We start from the raw sequence: 21,851 nt of genomic DNA on the forward strand, positions 1-21,851 counted from the left end.
CCCCACTCTGTGCCCATCCTGCTCCCAGGAAACCACAGGGACAACTTCCAGCTGTGCCCTGCTCCAGGCTGCCACTGCTCTCTCCCTGGCACAAGCCTTACCTGTTCAGAGGCCTTTCCTCCTGGGACCCATCTTGAGTTACAGCCTTGCTTCTACTTGTTCTTTCCTGTCTCTCCAGTTCCACCCCGTATGGGACTCCTTGATACGTGTCTCCTGGTTTAATTCACTAATCTGGAGAAGGGAAAAAACCAAACTAAACCAGTTTCCTTCCCAGGTTAGTGAGTTTAAGGGGCTGGTAAGGATGTTACAAGCACCCCAGTAAATGTGAGAGAGCCAAGGTGGGAGCAGGCTGGGGCTCGCCCCGCTGGGAGCCAGAGCCAGCAGAGCAGCCCAGTTGCCTGTGGAACTGCAGGCCACCTTGGGACAGAGCACACCAAACACTAAAAATAAGCTGGACACTTTATATCCATCTTGAATGTAAAGAATCTTTCCAAAACTCTTCAGGAGTTTTACCCTTGCAATCATTGGATCGAGCTTGTTTCCAAACCGAAGCACGTTTCCACACTCTGCCTTCCCTACCCCCTCCAATTTAAGGTACCACAACCCATTAACCGAGCACCAAACGAGGAGTTTGGTAAATGAATTATCTTAAATTACCAAATTATTCTGCAGATTGCTGTAATTACATTGGTCATATCTGTTTGTTGTTCTTACAACCACCACCTGCCCCTGCCCCACCACACAATTATCAAGACACCTTTGGACTTCTCAAAGGTGGATCATTTTATGCGTTACCAAACGAGACAACACCATTTAAAAATACCATTTATAAAACCAGAAATTTATTGCAAATTAAAAAAATAAAAAACCAAAAGGAAGCAAACTGAGATTAGGTTTCTTGATAAAAATTATTCACACAGCATTCATGTTGTGATTTTTTATTTTATTTTGAAATGAAACCATTGTACATTGTACAAACCATAACTACCGATGGAATAAATAAGTGAAAAATTATACTGCTGTACAATACACACACACAAATCATAAGATGGAAAACGATTAGGTATTGAAGAAAACAAAATTCTTTACACCTTCTAACAGGCCCTTAGAGATAAAGAACATTCCAAAACATGACAATGCTTATGTATGAAGATAGCCACCCAAAACCGATATTTTATACTGCCTTGTTGATTTTATTTTTGTTGTTGTTTTGTAAGTGCCAGCACTTTTTGGAATGTTTAACAACTACTTTCCCAAGCATAAAAATTCCAAGGAATAGTTCTGCTATAAAATGTTTGGCTGAGTAAATCGATTATCTGGAAGGCCTTCCCACGTGTTCCACAAACTCAGCTAAATTACTTGCTTGCTTCTAGTTTCTTTTTTTTTTCATATTTTTTTGTTATTTTATTTATTTATTTATTTGTAACTGAAGCTCCAACATTCAGCATTGTAGCAAGGAAGCACTTCTTGATATTTGCACTATTTCTAAAACATCAGCTGTATGAGAACTTTCAGTCATCTTGAAAAAAATTACATCTCTCCTCCTGCTCCACCTCTCAATGCTTTCAATAAACCCTTTTACAGTGAGTTCATAAAACAAGTTTTGGGTAGAGATAGGTCCAAGCCAAAAAAAGCTGGATTTAGATTTGGTTTCAAACCTCAGTGGATTTGAATTCCATGTTCTGGTTTGGTCCCATCTGTACTTTCTGGCATTAAAATGTGTTCAATCACATCCGTTGGCCCATAAATGTTATCAGGCACTTCAAAAAAAGACTAATAACAGTCTTATACACTATTTTGGATTTCTTCATACCAGATAATGTCAAAGTCTCTTCCCTCAGAGACTGACAATAGCAGGTCTAAGGAACCCAAATCTATCTGCTTGTTCAGTTGTCTGTTGTCACTAGAATCTCTGGTTAAAATAAAAGATCTGAATGCATTCTGTAGAAGCTGTAAATAAAGGATTTCTACCTCAGAAATAAAGCCTCTAGGAAGATGGTTATGATGCCTTGTCTCATTAGCCACAGAACAATGAACAGTTCCGAGCAGAAGCCACAGGAGAGAAAAGGAAGTTTATAATTAAACCTGGTTGATGTCAATAATGCCAATAAATGTTTCTATCTAATGAAAAATTTGAGGTATTTTTAGTGCTATTTATATATTTTATTTCTTCCTAAAGTACAGGAATTAGTTCCTAAATGAAAAGTCTATTTACTCCCTTGGAAACGTCTACAAAATGAAAATTAAAAACTTGCTGCGATGCACCTGAAGGGAGGGATTAGTAAACACGACTACTTGTCCAAGGTGGCATCAATTTGTTTTGTTTTAGCATTAAGAATAATGAAAAGTTAGTAAATCAAAAATATTTAAAAGTTTGAATCTTTCTAGATTTGCCCATTTAATATATCAATAGAACTTCTCACAAAATATCACTTAAATCTGAATGTAATATACATACAAATCAATCATCAAGGACCAGTTATCCACATTTTAGGCATACACACAATTCAAGAGAGAATTCTACCGTTTCATTGCATATATTGTGCAAATTCAGTTTTTGGCTCCTCATTTCCTTATTTTCAGAATGTTAACGGACTTCATGATCAGACCAGAAATCCCAGAATCTTATTAGGGAGCACGCTGTTTTCATGAATGATTTGCAATCAAATTTTATTCAGTTAAAATCCAAAATGTTTTATTTCAACATAAAGGAAAAGTTGAGTGTCATAGGTATTTGGGGTTCAATCCTACAAACATCTTACGGAAGGTCAGTATTGGCTCCCCACTCCTCCCTCCCCTTTTCCCTCCCCCCAGTTCCTCATTAGTTTTCCTAATAAAGTGGTAATTGCAAATGTAATGCAGTAGTCTAAGTGCAAGCCATTTTCACTATTGGAGAATTCAGACCTATATAAGCTTCACAAACCTAATTGATGAAAAAACGTTATCAACTGGAAGCAACTTCTTTTTTATTTTTTTCTTTTTTTTCATCTAAAAAAGTATTTACAGTTTTTCAGCTTACAAACTACACTCAACCATTTCCAGAGCTGTGAGATCGTATTTGAAATTGCAAGTTCCATCTCCCACAGCAGGAGAAGACAGAGCAAGGGCCCGACCCAGCAGCACGGATGGACACGTGGATGGATGTGTGTGCATGGAAGTGGGAGATCAGGGTTTATTCCCTGGAAGTACAAATACCACTGGAAGACCAGACCCTCGTGACCTGATGCAGATGGTTCCACGCTTCTGCTTGCCAGGAATTTGAGGGGAGCTGCACCTACCTTGTGCCTTTTCATTAGTTTAGCATAAGCACACTTCAACGTTAATTGGAAGAGAAGGAACATTCCTAACTGGAGTTAGGAACTGGACTATGGAAACAACAAGGCTTATTTACAAGACTTGCTGAAAGAAAATAAGGAACCCTACCCCCCAATACAGTATTTTCCTGGAATATAGAAGTAAACATCTCATAATGAAACAGTACAATGAAATCCAGTTCAGTGAAAACATGATATCAAAAAAGACCAATTGAAAATAAACTCACTGTGCATCAATCCCTTTGATCCTATTTATGTACATAGTGGAACTTTCCTGTAAAGCAAGTTGTACCCAGTACAGAGATCTGGACCTAATACTAAGTATTTTAAGTGCCTGTGTTAGAATATCTATTCAGATCTGGACTATAAATGGTAAACAGATCATGTTAACTTCTGATGAAGTTAAGTATTTAGAAGACCAAATTTACAGTTGCGAATGCCATGCATTCAATAAAAGATCTCCACTATAGCTGCTAAAATAAAATATCAAGCTCCTTTTTCTCCTTGGACTCCAAGAGTGAAAATGGCTTCCTGATTTGTAGTTGTTTAAAAATTTAAGCACCAGGGATTTAAAACTTAAAAACGAAACAAAAACCCCAAACAAAAAAAAAAAGCAAAAAAAAAAAGCCTTACTAACATGGCATTATGCAAACATAGGCCACTTTGCAAAGGAGACAGTTGCAAAACAACTTTTAAAAGTTAGCACTGTTTTCAGAACACAAGGCACAAAACAAAAGCAGACATCACGCCAGAACAATGAACTTCACATGAAAGCTAATACCTGACCTGTACCATCCTTAAATATCTTACAATGTTAAATAGAGAAATGAAAAAAAAAATACAGCAGCAACATAATTGTAATTTTGACTTTAGAAACAGTGCGTAGACCCCTCCTGAGTTGTTTACTCCAACCAATTCAGAGACAGTAACTTAAAAGTTCTCAATGTTTGTTTCACAGGAAAAAGTTTTCAGTGTCTGAGAAGTTAAACCTTTGTTAGGCTTTCTTGGATTTTTGCTTGGTAACTTGAAAAGTTAGGAGTTCTGTCCTCATCCAAGAGAAGATGCTTAAGTAAGGTTGTTCTATAATTAAGCCCACTGATGTACCTTACATAAAAACTGACCAGAAAAATCTATAGTCTAAATCTCTTCAACACTTTGTTGGGAAGCCTCTACTTTCATCTTTTTAGAAGGTGGCACTCCTTCAGAGTCCTTAATGAGGGGGAAAAGAAAAACAGCCACGTTATCATTGCTCTGAAGTTCAGGCACCACAAACATCAAACAAACAGCACCAACCAATTCCCCAGGGTGATGTGTCCCAGACAAAGCATCCCTGGATGCCAGAACATGTCCCAGTGCTGCCTGAAATCACTCCTCTATTTACATCTTACCTCAGCATCTTTGCACTTGTTGTCATGTACAAGGAGCAAAATTCTAGTTCCAGGCTAAACCCCACAGTGAATATTCCAAGGAACAGCCTCGATGGAGGGTGCACTGAAACTGAGGACCCACAGGAAAACCAGGAGGAGCAGGGCTCTGCCTGAGGAGCTGCACTTGTCCTGCCCTGAGAAGGGCACAACTGCAAGGATAATTTCTTCCTCCCACCCACCCAGAATTTTTCAGTGTTTCAGTGAGTAAATAAACATCCAAGGATCCACAAATCAACTCTCCTAACTGCCACAAACATTTACCTTTATAGAAGGTGTTCTACTTCTGAATGGTCCTCAAAGGGTCCAGTAGGTTTGTTCCAAGCAATTTATTAATGTAAAATGTTAATATTCACTTAAAAGCATGGTCTGGTTTAAGAAACCAAGAAATCCATCAGACCAATCTGGTTCTACTGTTCCAGTTCTGTGAGATTCAAGCAGCCAGCCAGCTGGACCATAAAACCAGGTACAGGCACATTTAATACTCTACAGCTGCTTTACTGTCCTCACTTTGGAAATTAATAGAAATACACAACTGTCATCCTTATATTTGCTTTTAACTAAAAATCAACTTTTCCAAGGTCCTTGCAATTGGACTATTGCATTTAAAGTTACCTGAGAGTTTTTAGATGCCTCTGTAATTAAATCATTTTCTCCAGAGGACTGAATTTCTGCTTTCTCTGAACTATTCATGGAATTTTCCATTGAAGACTGTGAATTCTGTTCATCAGAGGTATCTGAAATGGCAAGAGATAATTTTAAGCAAACAAATGAAAGCTTTCAACAGGAGCTTTCCAGGATGTCCTCCCATCAACAACATCCCCAGCACATCCATTTCACCCACACTGCAACCATTAATGAAAACACACACAACAAGTGCATGAATATGATGAGTTAAGCTCAAACTCCAGGATCACAACCCAGCTGCTGCCAGAGCACAGACCCTGGGATCAGACCCTAGAGGGAGCCAAGCTCCTGCACAGCCTCACAGAGGATGTCTGAGCCCTCAGCAAACCAGTCTGGACTGCAAGGGAATTCCTTCAAACCAGAAGCAAAAGGCTGAAGTGTTACAACTAATGGATCTAAACACCTGTGGCTAAGCAGAGAAAGAATAAAGTTACCTGAATCAAAATTCAGCCATAAATATAAAATCCTTTTTTTTTTCTTGATAAGATATTTGACATAAAATTTAGAAATTCAGCTAACTAAAAAAATGTTTTAATTCTGGTGGACAGGTGAAGAAGTCCTCCAGCCTATTACAGTTATTTGCTTTCAGCTTTCACTGGGTGGTTTTTTTTTTTTTGTGTTTTTTTTTTTTTGTGTGTGTGTGTTTGTTTGTGTTGTTGTTGTTTGTTTGTTTTTAAAAACCCTTCTCTCTCTCCAAACAAGACTTTCAGAAGACTCAAGGTTAAAGCAGCCATTTATTTAAACAGGGGACAAGGGCATGTAAAATGTATTCCTAGATCCCTGACCCAAAAATTATATGAATTTATTCCATATGAAGAGAAATGCAAGATCAAACAAAATTGCAGGACAGCTTTGGTTAATGAAGATGCCATAACCAGTGAAAAATGGATATTTTTGTGGTGTACTGTGTAAAAAGCATCACAAGCATTTCTGAATTCCAGACAAAGTAATGCCATCATGAGCATCTCAAAGATCACATTCAGCAAACTCGGGCAGAATCCTCTTCCTGTCCATGTCTCACCAGAAAAGCATCTTCATGCTGATAAAGAAACAAGTCCCAAGGGTCCAAAGAAATCTGAGTTTTGATTTTTGCTGTGTATCTCTCAGCCCCCACTGAGCTGAGGAGCACCTGGCCATGTTCCCATCTCCCTGTGACAAATCCAGCCCCAGCTCATCACTGCTGTTCTCTTCCAGCTGCTCCTGATGAAACACAGCCTGCTGCTGACCTTTGGGCAAGGGGAACCACACCTTAAACCACCAAGCCTCAAGCCATTCCAATGCCTGCAGGACTTGTTCACACAGCAGAATGCTTTGAATCCACCTGTTTTATTTGATTCCTCATTAAGCATTTCTGACCACACAAAGTGGCTGACAGGAACCTCCCTCATTTCAGTGGAGTAACATGAGATAGACAGGCAAGGTCATTAACCCTGTCCAGCTGAATAATGTCCCAACTGCAGGGCTCTGACTGATCACAACAAGGTAGATAAATGTTTAATAAATTGTTTAACACAGCATTTAACCAACTGAAAACCCCTGCATTAATAACAGGATTTTTTTGCTATTATGGCTCCCTTTCATTTTACAATACCTGGCTCTTCATCCAGAGGACTTGGTATGATTTTCCCTGAACCTAAATTTAACCAGGGGAACATGCATGCTCTGCAACAGCTTCACATAAGCAGGTTCAGACAATATTAGACCAAGGAGTAAATCCTTACTATTTACTGTGGCCAAATATGCAAGTGGAGGTATTATTTGCTCTGATTTATTCCAATTTGGTGATGGTTCTGTTGTCAAATTGTAACCCCAGTTAACAATGACAACACTTAACATATTTGAGCACTCTGGCATTACCAAGATAAAAGTTCTAAATTTAAATTGGTCAGTGGATCTACTGAGTGAAGAACTAAATCAGGAGGGCATAATTTAATTGCTTTGGTATGGGAAGAATTCTGCAACCATACCATTAGAATGGTGTTAAGGACATCTTTTATCTGTTATAATAGGACAATGAAAGTTATCTTCCCAAGACTATAAATACAGAGCATGTTTCAATTACCCAAAATACCATTTAAAGAGTGAGGGCCAGAACAATCCCTTAACCCACATATATTTTTAATCTGTCCACAACTGCAATAGAATCTTGTAATGCTTTCAGAAAATTAGGACAGAACTGAGAGCTAACTTCTGAATAAGTAGCAAGCAGGGTTATGAGAAAAGAAAGCTTGCATTATAGTTTACAAAATTAAGAAAGTAATTTCAAAGTATCTCACCTCTATTTTACTGTCACACTAAGGCATCAACTTCCAGAGATCTACACAAACTAATACCTTCCAGGACTTGTGTGATTACATGGTAGCAGCCATTTCAAAGATGATTTTAAATTATTTATTCTTTCAAGACTGAGAGTGGAGAACAATAAACCAGTATTTTGTTTGTTTCCCTCTGAAAAGACCCCTGAATGTCAGTGTGACCTTTCCAGTTGTATGAAAGAGCACCAGTAGGTCAGAGAAATTATGGCCCATTTTCACATAAATGCCAAGAATTCAGAAACCATCTCTTTCAAATTATTATTTACCAGATCTTAAAGTGGATAAGCAAATAAATAACACACTAAAAGATAACTTTCTTTGTTTGGCTTTCAAATGGCTCTCCCAGCTCACCTTCTGAACCAGGCTGCTCCTTTGCCTCTGCCTGAGTTTCGTCAGACTTGACTTCAGTGCCGTCTGCTTGTGTTGCCAAGTTCTGCTCTGGTGCTGGACTGGAATTGCTGCTGTTTTCCTGTTTTATTGGAGAAGCATCAGCTATTGAACTCTGGTTGCTATTGTCATCTGTGAACAGAAGAGTGAAAACCAACCAAGTTTCATTTGACAAGATACAAAGCACACCCTAATGCCTCCACATTATTCCCTGCTAACACATGATGTAATTTAGCTCATTAGGGATCAAGCCCAATCATTCAGACTCACACTACACATCCAACTTCTTTCCACACCAGCCTAAGGAGTTCTCAAGCAGTTACTAAAAATCTAATTCTAATTTTATACATTAAAACAAAGAGTGTTTTACTCAGATCTGATGCAAAAGAACCCAGAATTTTGTAATATGAGTAAACCAGATCAACCAAAGTGCCAGTCTCATATAACACAGGGCTAAGCAAGTTCATGCTGCACATTTCCAAATACCCATCACTCCCATGTTCAGATAAGCAGATATTTTTGAATTGAGTCCTGAAGGTCAAAAAAACTCAACAACCTAAAACCCCTTCAAGGTGAAATGTAACATCCAGTCCCAATATCAACAGTTTCTAAGTGATAATTGTCCAGAATATTCTCCAGCCCTCAAGAACTTGGATCCCAGTATTTTAATCCTCTGCAGCACAGACCTGTAGTTAACAGGAAATATTCTGCCTGTGCCCTGTCCCTGTGATAGTGGTTTAAGTAGCTCAGCTATTATTTTACACATAGCACTGGGGTGCAACTTCCTTTAAGCCAGACTAACATCCATGGATAACCAAGAGGGAAGTTCCTGCTCCCTAAAGAAAACCAACCCTGCCAAATATTATTAATTAAATTACTAGAATACAAGTCAATCCACCTCCCTCTGCATCTGTACAACCAAAGGGCTTCAGGAACACAGAGCTGCTGCTGGGACCACCTCTCTCCAGAGCAGCCTGAAGTCAATTCAGAGTAAGTTTAGCACAAAATTGTACAGTGTGAAATTGTACAGTTAAAAATACAGGTGATAAGTGATAAAAAAGCAAGTGGTACATTCACCTCATGAATGGGAGAATCAAGACTTAAAAAAATTAAATTATCTGACCAAGGAAAAAGTTAAAAGGTTTGAAACAGATGAAAAATTAATCCAGACTTGCAAAACCCCTGCTCATTCTTTTAACTGCAAGACCACACTTGCTGTCAGCACTGCAAAAAGCAACTGTGAAGCAGCACAAATGCAAATAAAACTGAAATAAAAAAATTACAACCCACTAAAAAGTGATCCTCTCTTATCAGCCCAAACAGTGCTGCATTCTCAGCCATAATTGTTATCCAAACACCCAGAAGGTAAAAACCTGAAGCAGAGCTGAGCTGTGCAAGCTGCTCTGTAATAAACACCAGGCTAACACTCAAAAGTCACATTTAAAAAAAAATTAAAATAAAATTGACCTCATAGTGCCTGACTGGCAAACAAAAAATGTTTTCTTGAGCAGTTAATTTCTTCAAGCTGCAGCAGAAAGAAGGCATCACAGAACCAGAGCTCAGTTTCTTGGCTCTTGCAGAATTCTCTTGACCTTAATCAGTAAGAGAGTTAATAAGTACAAAACCTGCTTAAATTATAGTAGATCCCACTGAGCCTTTGGCTCTTCAAGCAGCAAACTGTTGAGGTATTCTTGCACCTGAGTGCAGTGCTTTGAATGGTAGATATTTCTTATTTTATTTTTATATTTAACTCCTCTAACAATTTTTTTCCTTTACACTCACAGCCCGTAAATAAATGGCATTTAAACAACTGTTAGTACATCCACAGAAGAGAAGTCCAAGGTACCAAGTGAGTATCTGATGGTGTTCCTTATTTTGATTCAAGTCCATACATCAGAGCAGTGGAGGATCTGAGGCTGTTGGTTTACACTTTCACAGCAGTGTAAGAGGGGAATTGGGTCTGAGCTTCTCCCACTCACCATGCATGTCCATCATCCCTGGGGAGGAGCTGTTCTCTGGAGTGGTCACTTCAGAGCCACACTTTTCATCTTTGCCCTTTTTCTTATTCTTATTTTTCTGAAAAACAAAAGGCACCACCCAAATGAGACTATGGCCATGCAGAGGAATCCATGTTGCTGTGTAAAACCCTCCCCACACAACCTCAAGTGAAACCTCCTCCTCCTCCTCCTCTACAACTAATGCTGTTTCTTCATTAAAACTGAAAGATGGATTAAGAAAAATCAGATTGGCCTAAACCACAGAGCACAAGCCCTGCATGAGCTGTGGGTCCCCACCTGCTCCCAGCCCACCAGGATGAAAACAAAGGGAGGGACTGTGGCATCCAGCACGTGGGGAATCTGTGCCTGCTGGGGGATGCAGCATTTGCAATTCGGAGGTGACGTAAGCAGACTCACAGGAAAAAGAGGCAGCTGCACTGCTTCTGGAGATCCTGCCTGCTGAGGAGACAATTCAAAGCCTGACTCCAGGAAGAATGCTCTGAGCTCACCCTTTGGGACAGAGACTGCCCTCCAGTGAGGGAAGGAACTGAACCACAATCAAATACTGTCTAAGACTGCAGAAGAAATTCAACAAGTGACATCTGGAGAGACTTTCCTCTCTATTTTAGATTATTAAGGTTGCTTCTAAACTTAGACAAGGCACATTTTTACTTGCTGATGCATAAAACAGAGGTGAGAATTCTTTACCTTTGCAAAATGAGAGGTCAGGAGGGGTTATGATCTCTCTCAGGTTTGTTGTTTTTTAAAGGTAAAAAGGACACTTTTGCCACAAAAGAAACACTGAAAGTGACTGTGAGCAATTTAAGCCCACAGGTGTTTTTTAAAGAGCTTTAACCATCAGAGTGGTGAGGTTCCAGAACTGCCTTCCACAACCAGGAGGAGGAAGAGCCAAGCTAATTGTAGTGCAGAGAAATGTCAAAGTGTCTAAGGAGCAAAACGTGAGGGGGGAAGTAATTTAATTTCTGTTCACCAAAATCAAAGACAACTTCCACTTGAAATAGGGGAAGGCACCACCCTACTATTTTAGTGAAAAGCAAATATATTGTCTAGTCCTTCAGAGTGGATGAAACTGGATATAAAAAGATGTCCACAACAAAATTTAATAGACAAAACTATCCCTACCTGGTACTTATATATCAGGTAGGGATAATTTACATAAATAAATTACATTTATATAAAATCTACGTGCTTGTGTGATTTGTGAGGACTTTCAGAGCAGCAGGACAGAAACCTTGCCAACATCAAGCCTGCAACAACTGCAGCTGCACAACAGCCTCTACTTGAAATATGACTGTAGGACACCAGTGTAACTGGTCTTAAACAAGTGTCCCAATTTCTGCAAATCTGGAGCCTCAACCTAGAGATGATGGCTTAGAAAACACAATTAAACTCTGCACACAGAAACCATTACATAAACCCATTCTTCATAATAGAGAACCTGACTTTGGGTAGCAGTGACCTTGAAAATTCCTCCAGAAGCTCACTCAGAAATTCTGTTTCCAAGTCCCACAGCACCCATCCTGCAGGCACAGCTGAACAGCAGGAAAACAACTGCCAGAAGCCCTGAGCCTAAATATCCTAAACCCTGCACTCCCTCTCACACAGACAGCACAATTTTCCCCCACTATGTACTACAAATAATAAAATCAAGACCAAACATTTGACAACTAGAAAGAATGGACAGGTTTCCCAATTCCCAAGGGGGAACTTCAGAGAGATGCTGCCCAAGCACTGGAAGAACCCCTGAGGTTTACCACAACTCTGACAGTTCCTGAAATCTGTGGGACAACCAAAGCACAGAAAGAAACAAACTCAGTTAAAGTAATCCTAATAAAAAAAATAGGTCTTAAATTTGGAGTCTGAGTAAGACAAGGTCATGACACTGTCTTGTCTGAAAAAACACCATTTTACACATCTATTAATATAGAAGTTTTCTTCCAAATAGGCCTTCACTCACATCTCAGGTAAAGTAAAAGCACATGACAGCCCAAGGAAAGAGTACCAAACTTAGGATATGTTTTCTATCGTGTCATTAATTTATTGTGGCATCATGGGTTAGTGTTCTCTCTATCACAATATTGCAATTTATAAGATGAGAGCAATGATCATTTTAAAAACCAATTTGTAAGTCCTATCAACTTTTATTTTTACACTTATTTTTATGCCACACAAACAGTGCACACAACATAAACAGGATGCACAGACAGAACATTTATCAAGAGAAAACACACATGACAACAGAAGCATGTGCTGCTGTATTATTTGGCTGGACATCTTAATAGAAGTGATCCCAGCTCCACAGGATAGTACTACACTCATGTCAAATGTTTTCCATCTGGTTTTGAGCAAAACAGCAGTGATGCAGACATAGAATATGTTTTCTGCCCTGTTCCAAACCTTTAAATCACCAGGCACAAAGAGGGGAAAAATAATCCATGCCATAACTCTCCCTCCCTGCCTCCCAGTTAGTCAGAGAAAGGTTTCAAACTCAGTTTCAGCTGCATGTTTAAGAGTTATCTGAGAACTGATCCCAGCTGACTCCAGGGAGACTGTCCCACTCACCCATCCACATCACTTGCTGTAGAGATCAACATCCCCCTGGAGCTTGCAAGACCCACACCAGTCTTAGCTTAAAGGCTCAATGGAAATCAAAGAGTATTTCTTTTGACTTTGCCTAAACAGGAGCATCTACATCTGGAAAAGGCAAGATACTGCAGGATACTTACATCATCCACTTTAGGCTCTGTTACTGGTACCCATTTGTAAATCCTTAGGGATGTGTCGCCAACTGTCACCCACTTCTTCTCCCTACAAAATTACAATGCAGGAGAAGTTACACTTCAGATTCAGAAGAGAGTGATCTACTATTGTAAGTTGTCAAGAATTTAAACAGCCTATTAAGTAGGATGATCTCTATGACATCGTCTTTAGCACTGCATTGTGCAAATTGTTCTTTGCATTTCACAACTTGCTAGAGCACTGCTAACCTCCAGATTTCTCAGGGCTGTTACTTGACTGGGTGAGTAACTGCAGTAGCAGTAATAAGATCTGGATTAAAGATAAAGTTAAGAAGAACAGCAATTGAAAATGCAGATTTAAAGCCTACAATTTTCACTTAGGTTTCTAGACAGCAGAAGAGGGTTTAGACAGACCAGTGTGTTTTGATTGTCATGAAGCTGTTTAATGGGATTAGAAATCTAGATGCATTTTGACCATCTGAGGTGTATTTGGGGGGCAGAAATTTGCTGCTGGCAATTTAATGCTCACTCCACACCCCTGACAGACAGCTCTGCAATTCCAGCTGTAGAACCAACAGCCTCACAGGGAGCAATCAGTGCCATGGTGCAGAATGCAGCCTCTGGAGAGCCCAGCTCTGGGGAAAGGCAAGGCTGAGCCTGGCAGGGAGGGGAAAGCACAGCCTGGGCTGCTGTGTGCAGACCCTGCCAGCCTGAATGGTGACAAAGGGGAAGGAAATGTGGCTGCAGGGTGGCTCTGCCTCGGGGCTCCCAGGGCCGGGGTGGAGAGGGATGCTCAGCTGAGGGATGCACTCCTTGAGCTCTACACATCAGGGGTTTAAAGAAGGTCCACAATGCCAGAGAAATTTCATCACGTTTCTGGGATCAGTTTTCAGGTCACAGATTACCACTGCTGGTTCCTGGGTTTGCAATGCAGCTCTGCAAATGGATCGATTAAAAGTTAACAACAAAGACCAATTCCATTAAATATTCAGGAACATCTGAAATTAATTTGGCATGAGATCTCAGGCTTTTTTTTCCCATAAACACATTTAAATAATAGATTTGGGATCCAGTTATAGATTAAAAAATAAAAATTGTTCTTTGCAGGATGGGAGAAGCTGGATGTGACTCCAAATATATATATTTACATATATGTGATAGCTCCATTTTTAGAAAGGGCCTCCAGAATCAAAAGCAGCCCTGCTGTACAAATGTCACAAACATCCTCCTGACTATTTGTTTTAGCTACCAAAGCCAATCTTATATTTTTCCTTTGGAAGAGGCATTTTCTTGTTTAATTAAGAACAAAAGCAAAACTAAACTGTATGTGACTATTAGATACATTTTGGCTCTGTCCATAATGATATTTTAATTAAAGTCCAAAACTATTTCAAATTCATTTCTTTCCCACAGCTCTTCATGGAGCAGTGTTCCCTCAATGTGTTTAGACACAGCCATTTGGGTACACTAGGTGGCTAAAGTATGTCAAAATCCAATTTCACTCTAATTTGGAGCTCTACATGCGACAAAAATGAGAGTGGAGATGAGGGCATGTCAATAATGAGAGCATACTTAATTGTGAAGAGATGATCATGATATAATTTGGGTTTTTTTAAGGATACAAGACAAACTAGATTTATTTCTACTTAAGAAAACCTTTGAAATTATGGAAATAAAACCAGCTGGGGTTTTGTTCTGGGTGTGGGGAGAGGTGAATAAATGCTTTTTTTAAAAAATCAAGATTTTAGTCTTTTCCTACAGCAAAATATTACTTAGAGATGCTGCACTGGAAAACCAAAAGTTCAAGATACCTGTTAGCATCTCAAAGCAGCCTCACACAGCATCTTCACTGGACAGACTGTAGAACACAGGAGGAAACCTATATTAGTAACTTTTTCCTTCTAGTATTAAAGTCAGCCCTGACATTTTAACTCTTCTGAGCTTCTTACCACTTTAAGTTTTGATAACCCTCAGCTCTAGGGATTTTTCAACTGATTTCAATACACAGTAATTCAGACAACAACGGGAATAAGAATATTTTGTGATGGAAGTACACCAACATCCCAGTCCTGCAAACTTATGGCTAAAAAGAAAACCCAACATCACAGTGTTATTATGCAAATATTTTACTTCTGTAAGTATTTACAGTATTGACAGTTTAAGACCATGAAAGTATTAATAAGAAAAAAGAGAAGACAACCTCCCCTAAAACTTAATAAAAGCATTGGCAGCACAAACACAAATTTGTTAACAAAGAAACACAATGACTTTCAGACATTCAAGATCAACAGGGTAAAATCATTTCAAGATTTATGACATTTATTGCAAATTAAGCTTAGAATATTATCTGTAATACTTACTGCCTTACCATTTCAAAACAAAACCCAAAATCCAAACAAGCAAACAAAAACCCCAAACCCACTTCTACTCTGAACACTCACTTTTTAATCTTTTGTGCAAAGACACCATCCCAACCTGCTGATCAGGGACTTTCCTTTTCAGTTTCCCTCAGTGAAAACTGACAATTTACTGATGCTGCCCATGGCAGCAACTTTGGGAAATGCTGCACAAATCACAGAAGATCCTCACTGGCCCAGTGCTGGAACAGGAATGAGGAACTCATGAACTCTTGTGCTCAGTCTGTTGTGAAAACTTAAATGGTTTCTTCACCTGTTTTCCTGTCTGCTGCATCCACCCACCCCAAGATCCTGACCAGAATTCCACCCCCATCACTCAATTCCACCTTTGATAAGTGATGACTGAGCAATATCTGTAATTGCACCACCCCCTGTTATTCTCTGTAGGCTGGTCTCTGTGCTGACTGTTGGACTGGAACAGATGCCTAATGGAACACCATCAACCTGACACTTTATCAGGCTAAAAATGTGGCAATTATCAACTTTACTTGTCCATGTCTAGCTGATAAATTCCACAGTTTTACCAAAAAACCTCATTTTGCCTGTTTTCAAAGCTCTCCTGTTTCTCCATGAATGACTCAGGAGTAACAACAGAAAATGGCAAAACTGAAATACATACAATAATATATTTTCTTTTAATCTTCCACACTGAGAAGTATCTTCGATATTTTAGATATAGTAAATCCAGAAACTAATCAGTGCAACAGAAACAAACTCTTACATTTATCTGAAATTATGTAAAAGCATTTTTAAATTCTAAACTATATCTGTACAGCATTTAAAGGACAGCCAAGGGTACAAAGGGTAACCATTAGTATCAACACTTCTTCAGTGCTTATGCCTGAGGCATACTAATATCTCAGAACTTACATCATTATATACTCAATTCTCCATGCTAAACAACCCAAGACTCCCAAATATATTTATACTTTGTTTAATAACACTAAAGCTCCACAGATGAACATCAGATTCCACGTGTAAAAGTAATATATGGGTGAGCAAACACAACAGTGTATATTACACTTATACAGAAAGTGTCAAGGCAGCTTCTGCAGCAGCAGTGAGTGCCAGAAACATTTGATGGCAGACACAGAAAGCCTTTACTGCCAATATATCACTCAAGGAAAGGCTTTCCCACTTGTCTGGCCTTTTCCCATGACTACCATTCATCACAGTGAGCTGCATTTACACACGGATTTGCTCCCACATACCCCATCTTCTGCTGGTGATCACGAAGTGACGTCATAATGCTGAATTTATCACATCACACTCACTTGCATTGCAACAGAGTTTGGTGAAAATCACAGAATTATGACCTCCCTGTGGGATCAAGCAAAAGAGAAAGGGGATGGGAAAGAATATGCCATTATTATACACAAAAAGTGCTGTCAGATGCACAAAAACTGATTTTTTGAAGCGTAGGCTTGCTTTTCCGAGCACGCCTACTGCTGAGTAGATGTTTGTCTAGTGACTAACGTGAAGGAGCCCCAAACACACATGGTGTTTATTGAACAGGCTGCAAATCCAATAAAATGCCCTGTAGAGAGACTGGACAAGGACATGTGGTCACAGACACCTTCTCTCTGGATTTATCTAAGCAGAGCACATTTGGGGAGTCCCCTGTAACGTGCACGTGGCTTAAAGCAAGCCCTGCTTGGTTCCACGTGGCCACAGGCACCTTGCTCACAGCAGAGAGAACCATGGCTCACACATGCCAAAACTCCACCTTCAGCTTCCACTGAAGTCAAGAGAAATAATCACAAGCCAGAAAAAAGAAAGGTATTACAATTTAAGCATGGTAACAGTGTTTGGGCCACTACAGAACTTCAGTGCATTCCTGCACATACACTGGGTATTTCTACTTCAACTGCCACTGCTTGGACCACAGTCTTAGGAGAAAACCCAACACAGACTGGCTAAAGCAGGGAGGTGATCTGGGAGTAGCAAACAGCCTTTTTCCAAAGACATCTTGTTAGGAGTTCTGTGTCATGACTCCTTTTCAGAGCAAAAGCCTATTTGAAGAAGGAGGCATGAGCAGCAAAACCTGCAGAAACTCAATCTCAGAGCATTACATACCACACAAAAGCATTTTAGCAAGTCTGAATGGAGACAGTGAACAGAAAAGCTACAGCAGCACTGCCTAGAAATCCTAAATAGCCACAGCTCAGCATCCCAGCCAATGGCACCAGGTAAAATAGCCTGTGGGGACTTTTCCCCTCAGCTTTCTCCAGGTACTTTCACCAGCTGTCCAAGTTCACCTCCTCTTCCTAAGGTGTTATCACCTGACAGATCAGGGCTTTGATGGGTCAGAAAAAGGTCAAAGGACTCCTGAGAAATGCTGCAATTCAAAGGGAAGGCAACACAGTGGGATCTCCTGATTCCTGGTGCTCTCTCTAAAGTCAGGCTTACCTATCCTCACCAGGTATTCCAGACCTCCACCCTTACATGTCTGCACAGCTGTTCTAAAGTCCAGCAGTGCTATGTACCCATGCAAATTATTTCACTGCCTCCCAAGACATCCTACCACTTATACTTTCCTCTTGCTCATTCCTTGTCTCTCAATAGATGTCTGTATTTTCCTTCATCTAATAAATCAGACTTTGACACAAACCAAGAGTGTCTCCAGTATTTTTCTAGAGCTGGTTGAGGGCACAATAATTTTTGCCCCTCTCTTCTTGAGAGCCCACTTGGAATCTACATGTACTCATCAACCTTTAAAGACAAAAAAAAATCCTGTACTATTAACTGAGACAAAATAATCTCAGAGGATTTTTTAAAATAGACTGACAGAAGAATTTTAAGTACTGTTAAAGAAAGGTAGAACTGTTCTCTTACTGTGGAAATTTAACATTTCTGCCACACAAACACAAGGCAACCATGTATTCTGTATGCCACGTGCTGCGTGTTTTCCAAAACAGATGCTCATTCATGAGCTTGGTTTAAACAAAGGAGATAAGGTTACAGTAATCTCAAGATAAAAATGTAACAACTTCACTGTTTACTACTAAGTTCCAGCAATAACCAGAAGTGCCACGTGCTCTGTGAATGGACAGGAAAACAGGGGACCTGCATCCAAGGGCTGGCTGTCCAGGAACACTGATTTTTTGAGGAACAAAGTCTGCCCTGATGGAAGCTGCCTTCCAGCAAGCACATCCACAGAGGTGGCAGCACAGGAGCAACAAGCACAGCAAGGTGCTGCACACCTGGCCAGGTGGATAATGCCCTGGATAAAGCCACAGTCCACTTGGGTGAGTCCCAGCCCCGTGTGCCTCCCTGCCCATCCCTGCCACACACTGCTCTGAGCACACAAGTCTCACAAAACTCTCTTCTAGGAAATGTTGGACACAAGGTATTTTAATTTTCAGTGGCTGCATTTCCACAGAAGAGCTGTGGATGGCAACAAATTGCTCCTATTATGCAAATGAAACTGCACACTTGGAAATTGCCTATGTGGCTCTTCTGAAGATGCAGGAATTGCTAGTGTGGAAAGTTCAATTTAACAAGCCACGTCTTCTCAAAACACTGAAAACACAAAACACAGAATCTCTCTAGCTAATTTCCCATTGTATTTGACTGCAGGTGGAGGGGGCTAACCATGAGAGTCACCTTCAAATTATGATTCCTTTAAAAATAAGAAAATTGCTTTATGCAAATACTTCCACAAAAAGTTGTATCAATACTTCTGACAATAACCAACAGAAACACTGCATGACTGTACAGGAACCCTCTATATAGCAAGTTGTCTATCGTGAAGGTTAAAATGTAGAGAAATCTATTTATACCATAAGATTTCTGTTTTACAGAAAGAGCCATAGCAACTGGCATGATGGCAGAGAGTCCTTGCCAAGGAAAAAAAAAAAAAAAAAAGGTATTTTGTTGAATGGCCAAGCTTCTGTCTCTACTCTTCTCTGAATTCCACAAACCAGGATTCAAAGGGAACGTGCTGCGCTCATGAATGAAATACCTACAGCCAGAACAGTCCCACACATCCAACCACGCTCCGGCTGGAACAAAAGTCCTGTCACACCGCTGCACATTGTTCTGACCTTCCAAAGCCGGCCCAGCAGTCAGCAAACTGCACTTAAAAACAACACCCGAGTAGAAGAGAGTTCCTGAAACCACCCGAGCTGCGGAGCTGGGGCTGCTCGGGGTCCCCGCACAAAGGCTGGATTCTCTGAAATCCCCATCCCGTGCCCGGCGTCCCTGGACACACGTCCCGATTCTTTGTCCGGCTCACGCCAACGGGCCCATTTGTGTGCTCAAGGCCATTTAAAACTTAACAATCCATTTCACCCTAATACGAACACCTTCAACTCTGTATTTTGCTCTTTTTTTAACGAAAACAAAACGTCAGCTGAGGAGGACAATAGAGGTGTCCCCTTGATTTCAAAGGTGCAAACCAGCTGAGTGATGAACAGTAACAATAACGCAAGGGATTTCCCCGAGGATTCCAAATGTTTAAAGAAAGTATTCTAAGATACATGCACAGAGACTGCCGAACAGTCAGCCAACTTGATGGAAAAAAGATTCACTCTTGAGTCACACCGGCACCGTTCTTTATGCCATCCCAAATCCCCGGACCGACCATGCAGAGCACGGCGGCCACCGCCGTACTGTATTGTTTAAACACCTCGTGTGGGTTTTTCTAACAAAAGCAGGGAAAAAAAGACAAAAGCGGGGAAATGCCAAAACGCGCTGAAGGCCCAACAAAAGGGATTTATTTCACACGGGGTATAACCTTTAATTTTATGATTTAAGAGAGGCTCCCGGGGTACTTCGCGCTCTCTCCCGGAGCGTCGGTGGGAGACGATCGCGCTCGGCTTCGCTGCGCTTTTACGCGCAAACCCCGGGAACTTGAGAGGTGAAATCAATACACAAACAGGCAACGACAAAAAATAAACTCTCGGGAGCTTCGCAGGGGTATTCTTAACGTGTTTTCTTTTTTTCCAGGACACTTCTCCGAGCACTATTTCTACCCAGAAGAGCGGGCGGCGGAGCCACCCCGGGCCCGCTCCTCGGGCCCTTTGTAGGGGCCGGCGGCGGGAGGCGCCCGGCCCGACCCCGCCGCCCGCCCATGCCCGAGGTGCCCGGCCCGGGACCCGCGGCGAGTGGCGGCGGGCCGGGGTCCGCGGGGAGCGGCGGGGGGCGGCGGGGAGGGGGCTCGGCCGCACAATGGAGCCGCCTCTCGCCCTCACACGCCGCCGCCGCCTTCATGTGACTCGCCGGAGCGAAATGGCTGCTGGGTGCCGCCGGCTCCCCGCCCCCCGTGGCCGCCGGCGAGCCCCGGACCCGCGCGGGGCCGGCGCGGGGCGCGGGGGGACGCGGGCGCGGGGTCCCGGCGCGGCGCGGCCCGCTCACCATTTGCGCACTTTCTCGATGGCCGCCATCACCCGCTTGATATCATCCTTCGCCCGGCTCCGGGTCTCGGCCCGCACCGACCGGCCCGACATGCTGCTGGGGGGCGGCGGGCTCGGCGGGGAACGCGGCGCTCGGCGCGGCCGGCGGCTCGGTCCGTGTGTCGGGGCGCCCGCCCGCACAATGCCGGGGCTGCGCGGGGCTCGGCACGGCTGCGCTCGGCGGCTCCGCTCGGCTCCGCCCGCCCGCCCGGCGGGGCCCGCGCTCCGCGCACGCGCGGGGCCGGCGGGGAGGGGAGGGGCGGGCGCCGTGAGGGGACGGCGGGTGGCGGGAAGAGCGGCCGGGCCGTGAGGGAGGGGAGCGGGGTCCGACCCCCGTGCGACTGTCGGGGCTGAGGGGTCACCGCGGAGCCGCGGGGACAGCGAGCCGCCCCCGGCGGGGACCTGCGGAGGAAGTGCCGGGTGGAAAGGAGCCCGCGCGGGGGAGAATCCGGAGGCGGCCGCCAACCCCGCGCGCGCGGCTCTTCCAGAGTTCCCGTCGCTGGTTTTCCTCACAAGACAGCGTTCTTTCCCCACTTCCACCGAGCTCAGGCCGTAAGTTACCCCAGAACTAAAAAGTTTATCCGATTTCAGCTCGCCTCCACCCTAAAGGGTCATCAAGAGTTGCCCTGGGAGGCGGTGGAATCCGCTCGCCTTTAGGGAAAGAGTGGATGTGGAACTTGGTGCTGTGCTTTACTTGACAGGGTGGTCACCGGTCACGCTCCAACCAAATTGATTCTCGTGATTCTGTGATAAACCAATGCAGTCTAGCAGCTCCAAGAGCACAGTTACATTTTACCACAAAGCAAAATCCAGGGCTTTTAAAAACCTCCAAGCACTCTACATAGAGATAATACCTGTTTTTGTACAGGGCAGTGACAGACACCCATCCCACCCTTGCACCACTTGCTGTGACAGACCTTGAACACAGGGATGGGTGGTGAAGTCCCCTGTTTCACACGAAGTATAAATCCATAATCAGCAGATTATGGGGTTTTTTTTCCCCAGTGGTTATAAAGTTTCTCAGCTGCTTTAAATAATTGAAGCAGCCCATGGAACTGGGCTGCTTTTGAGCAGTGGAGGCTCAGCTCCGACAGAGATCCATGGAAGTACATGAGCATAAAGGCTAAATGAGTTACATGGGAGGTGATGCTCTGC

General features: G+C 42.3%; 1 protein-coding gene across 2 annotated transcripts; it reads right to left on the reverse strand.

Annotated features, from left to right (window-relative positions):
- Positions 1-922: 922 nt before the first annotated feature.
- Positions 923-20,860, reverse strand: BCL7A (BAF chromatin remodeling complex subunit BCL7A). Of its 2 annotated transcripts, XM_059863210.1 has the most exons (7): positions 20,659-20,809; positions 16,512-16,620; positions 12,872-12,953; positions 10,107-10,203; positions 8,092-8,259; positions 5,354-5,475; positions 923-4,523 (listed from the first exon to the last, which is right to left on the reverse strand). In XM_059863210.1, the coding sequence occupies exons 2-7, from the start codon at positions 16,544-16,546 to the stop codon at positions 4,452-4,454; spliced, it is 576 nt and encodes a 191-aa protein (XP_059719193.1). In that variant the 5' UTR covers positions 16,547-16,620; positions 20,659-20,809; the 3' UTR covers positions 923-4,451. The 2 variants fall into 2 exon arrangements, with proteins under 2 accessions (XP_059719193.1, XP_059719192.1); XM_059863209.1 differs by lacking the exon at positions 16,512-16,620 and having other exon boundaries at positions 20,659-20,860.
- Positions 20,861-21,851: the final 991 nt, after the last annotated feature.

Source organism: Haemorhous mexicanus, chromosome 19 (genome assembly GCF_027477595.1).
Source record: "Haemorhous mexicanus isolate bHaeMex1 chromosome 19, bHaeMex1.pri, whole genome shotgun sequence".
NCBI lineage: Eukaryota > Metazoa > Chordata > Aves > Passeriformes > Fringillidae > Haemorhous > Haemorhous mexicanus.

Coding starts and splice junctions, on each gene's coding strand:
- BCL7A (XM_059863209.1), bottom strand. CDS start 20,750: ATGTCGGGCCGGTCGGTGCGGGCCGAGACCCGGAGCCGGGCGAAGGAT. Junction 8,260..10,106: donor AGGGATGATGGACATGCATG/GTGAGTGGGAGA, acceptor TTCTGTTCACAG/ATGACAATAGCAACCAGAGT. Junction 4,524..5,353: donor AGGCATCTAAAAACTCTCAG/GTAACTTTAAAT, acceptor CCCCTCATTAAG/GACTCTGAAGGAGTGCCACC.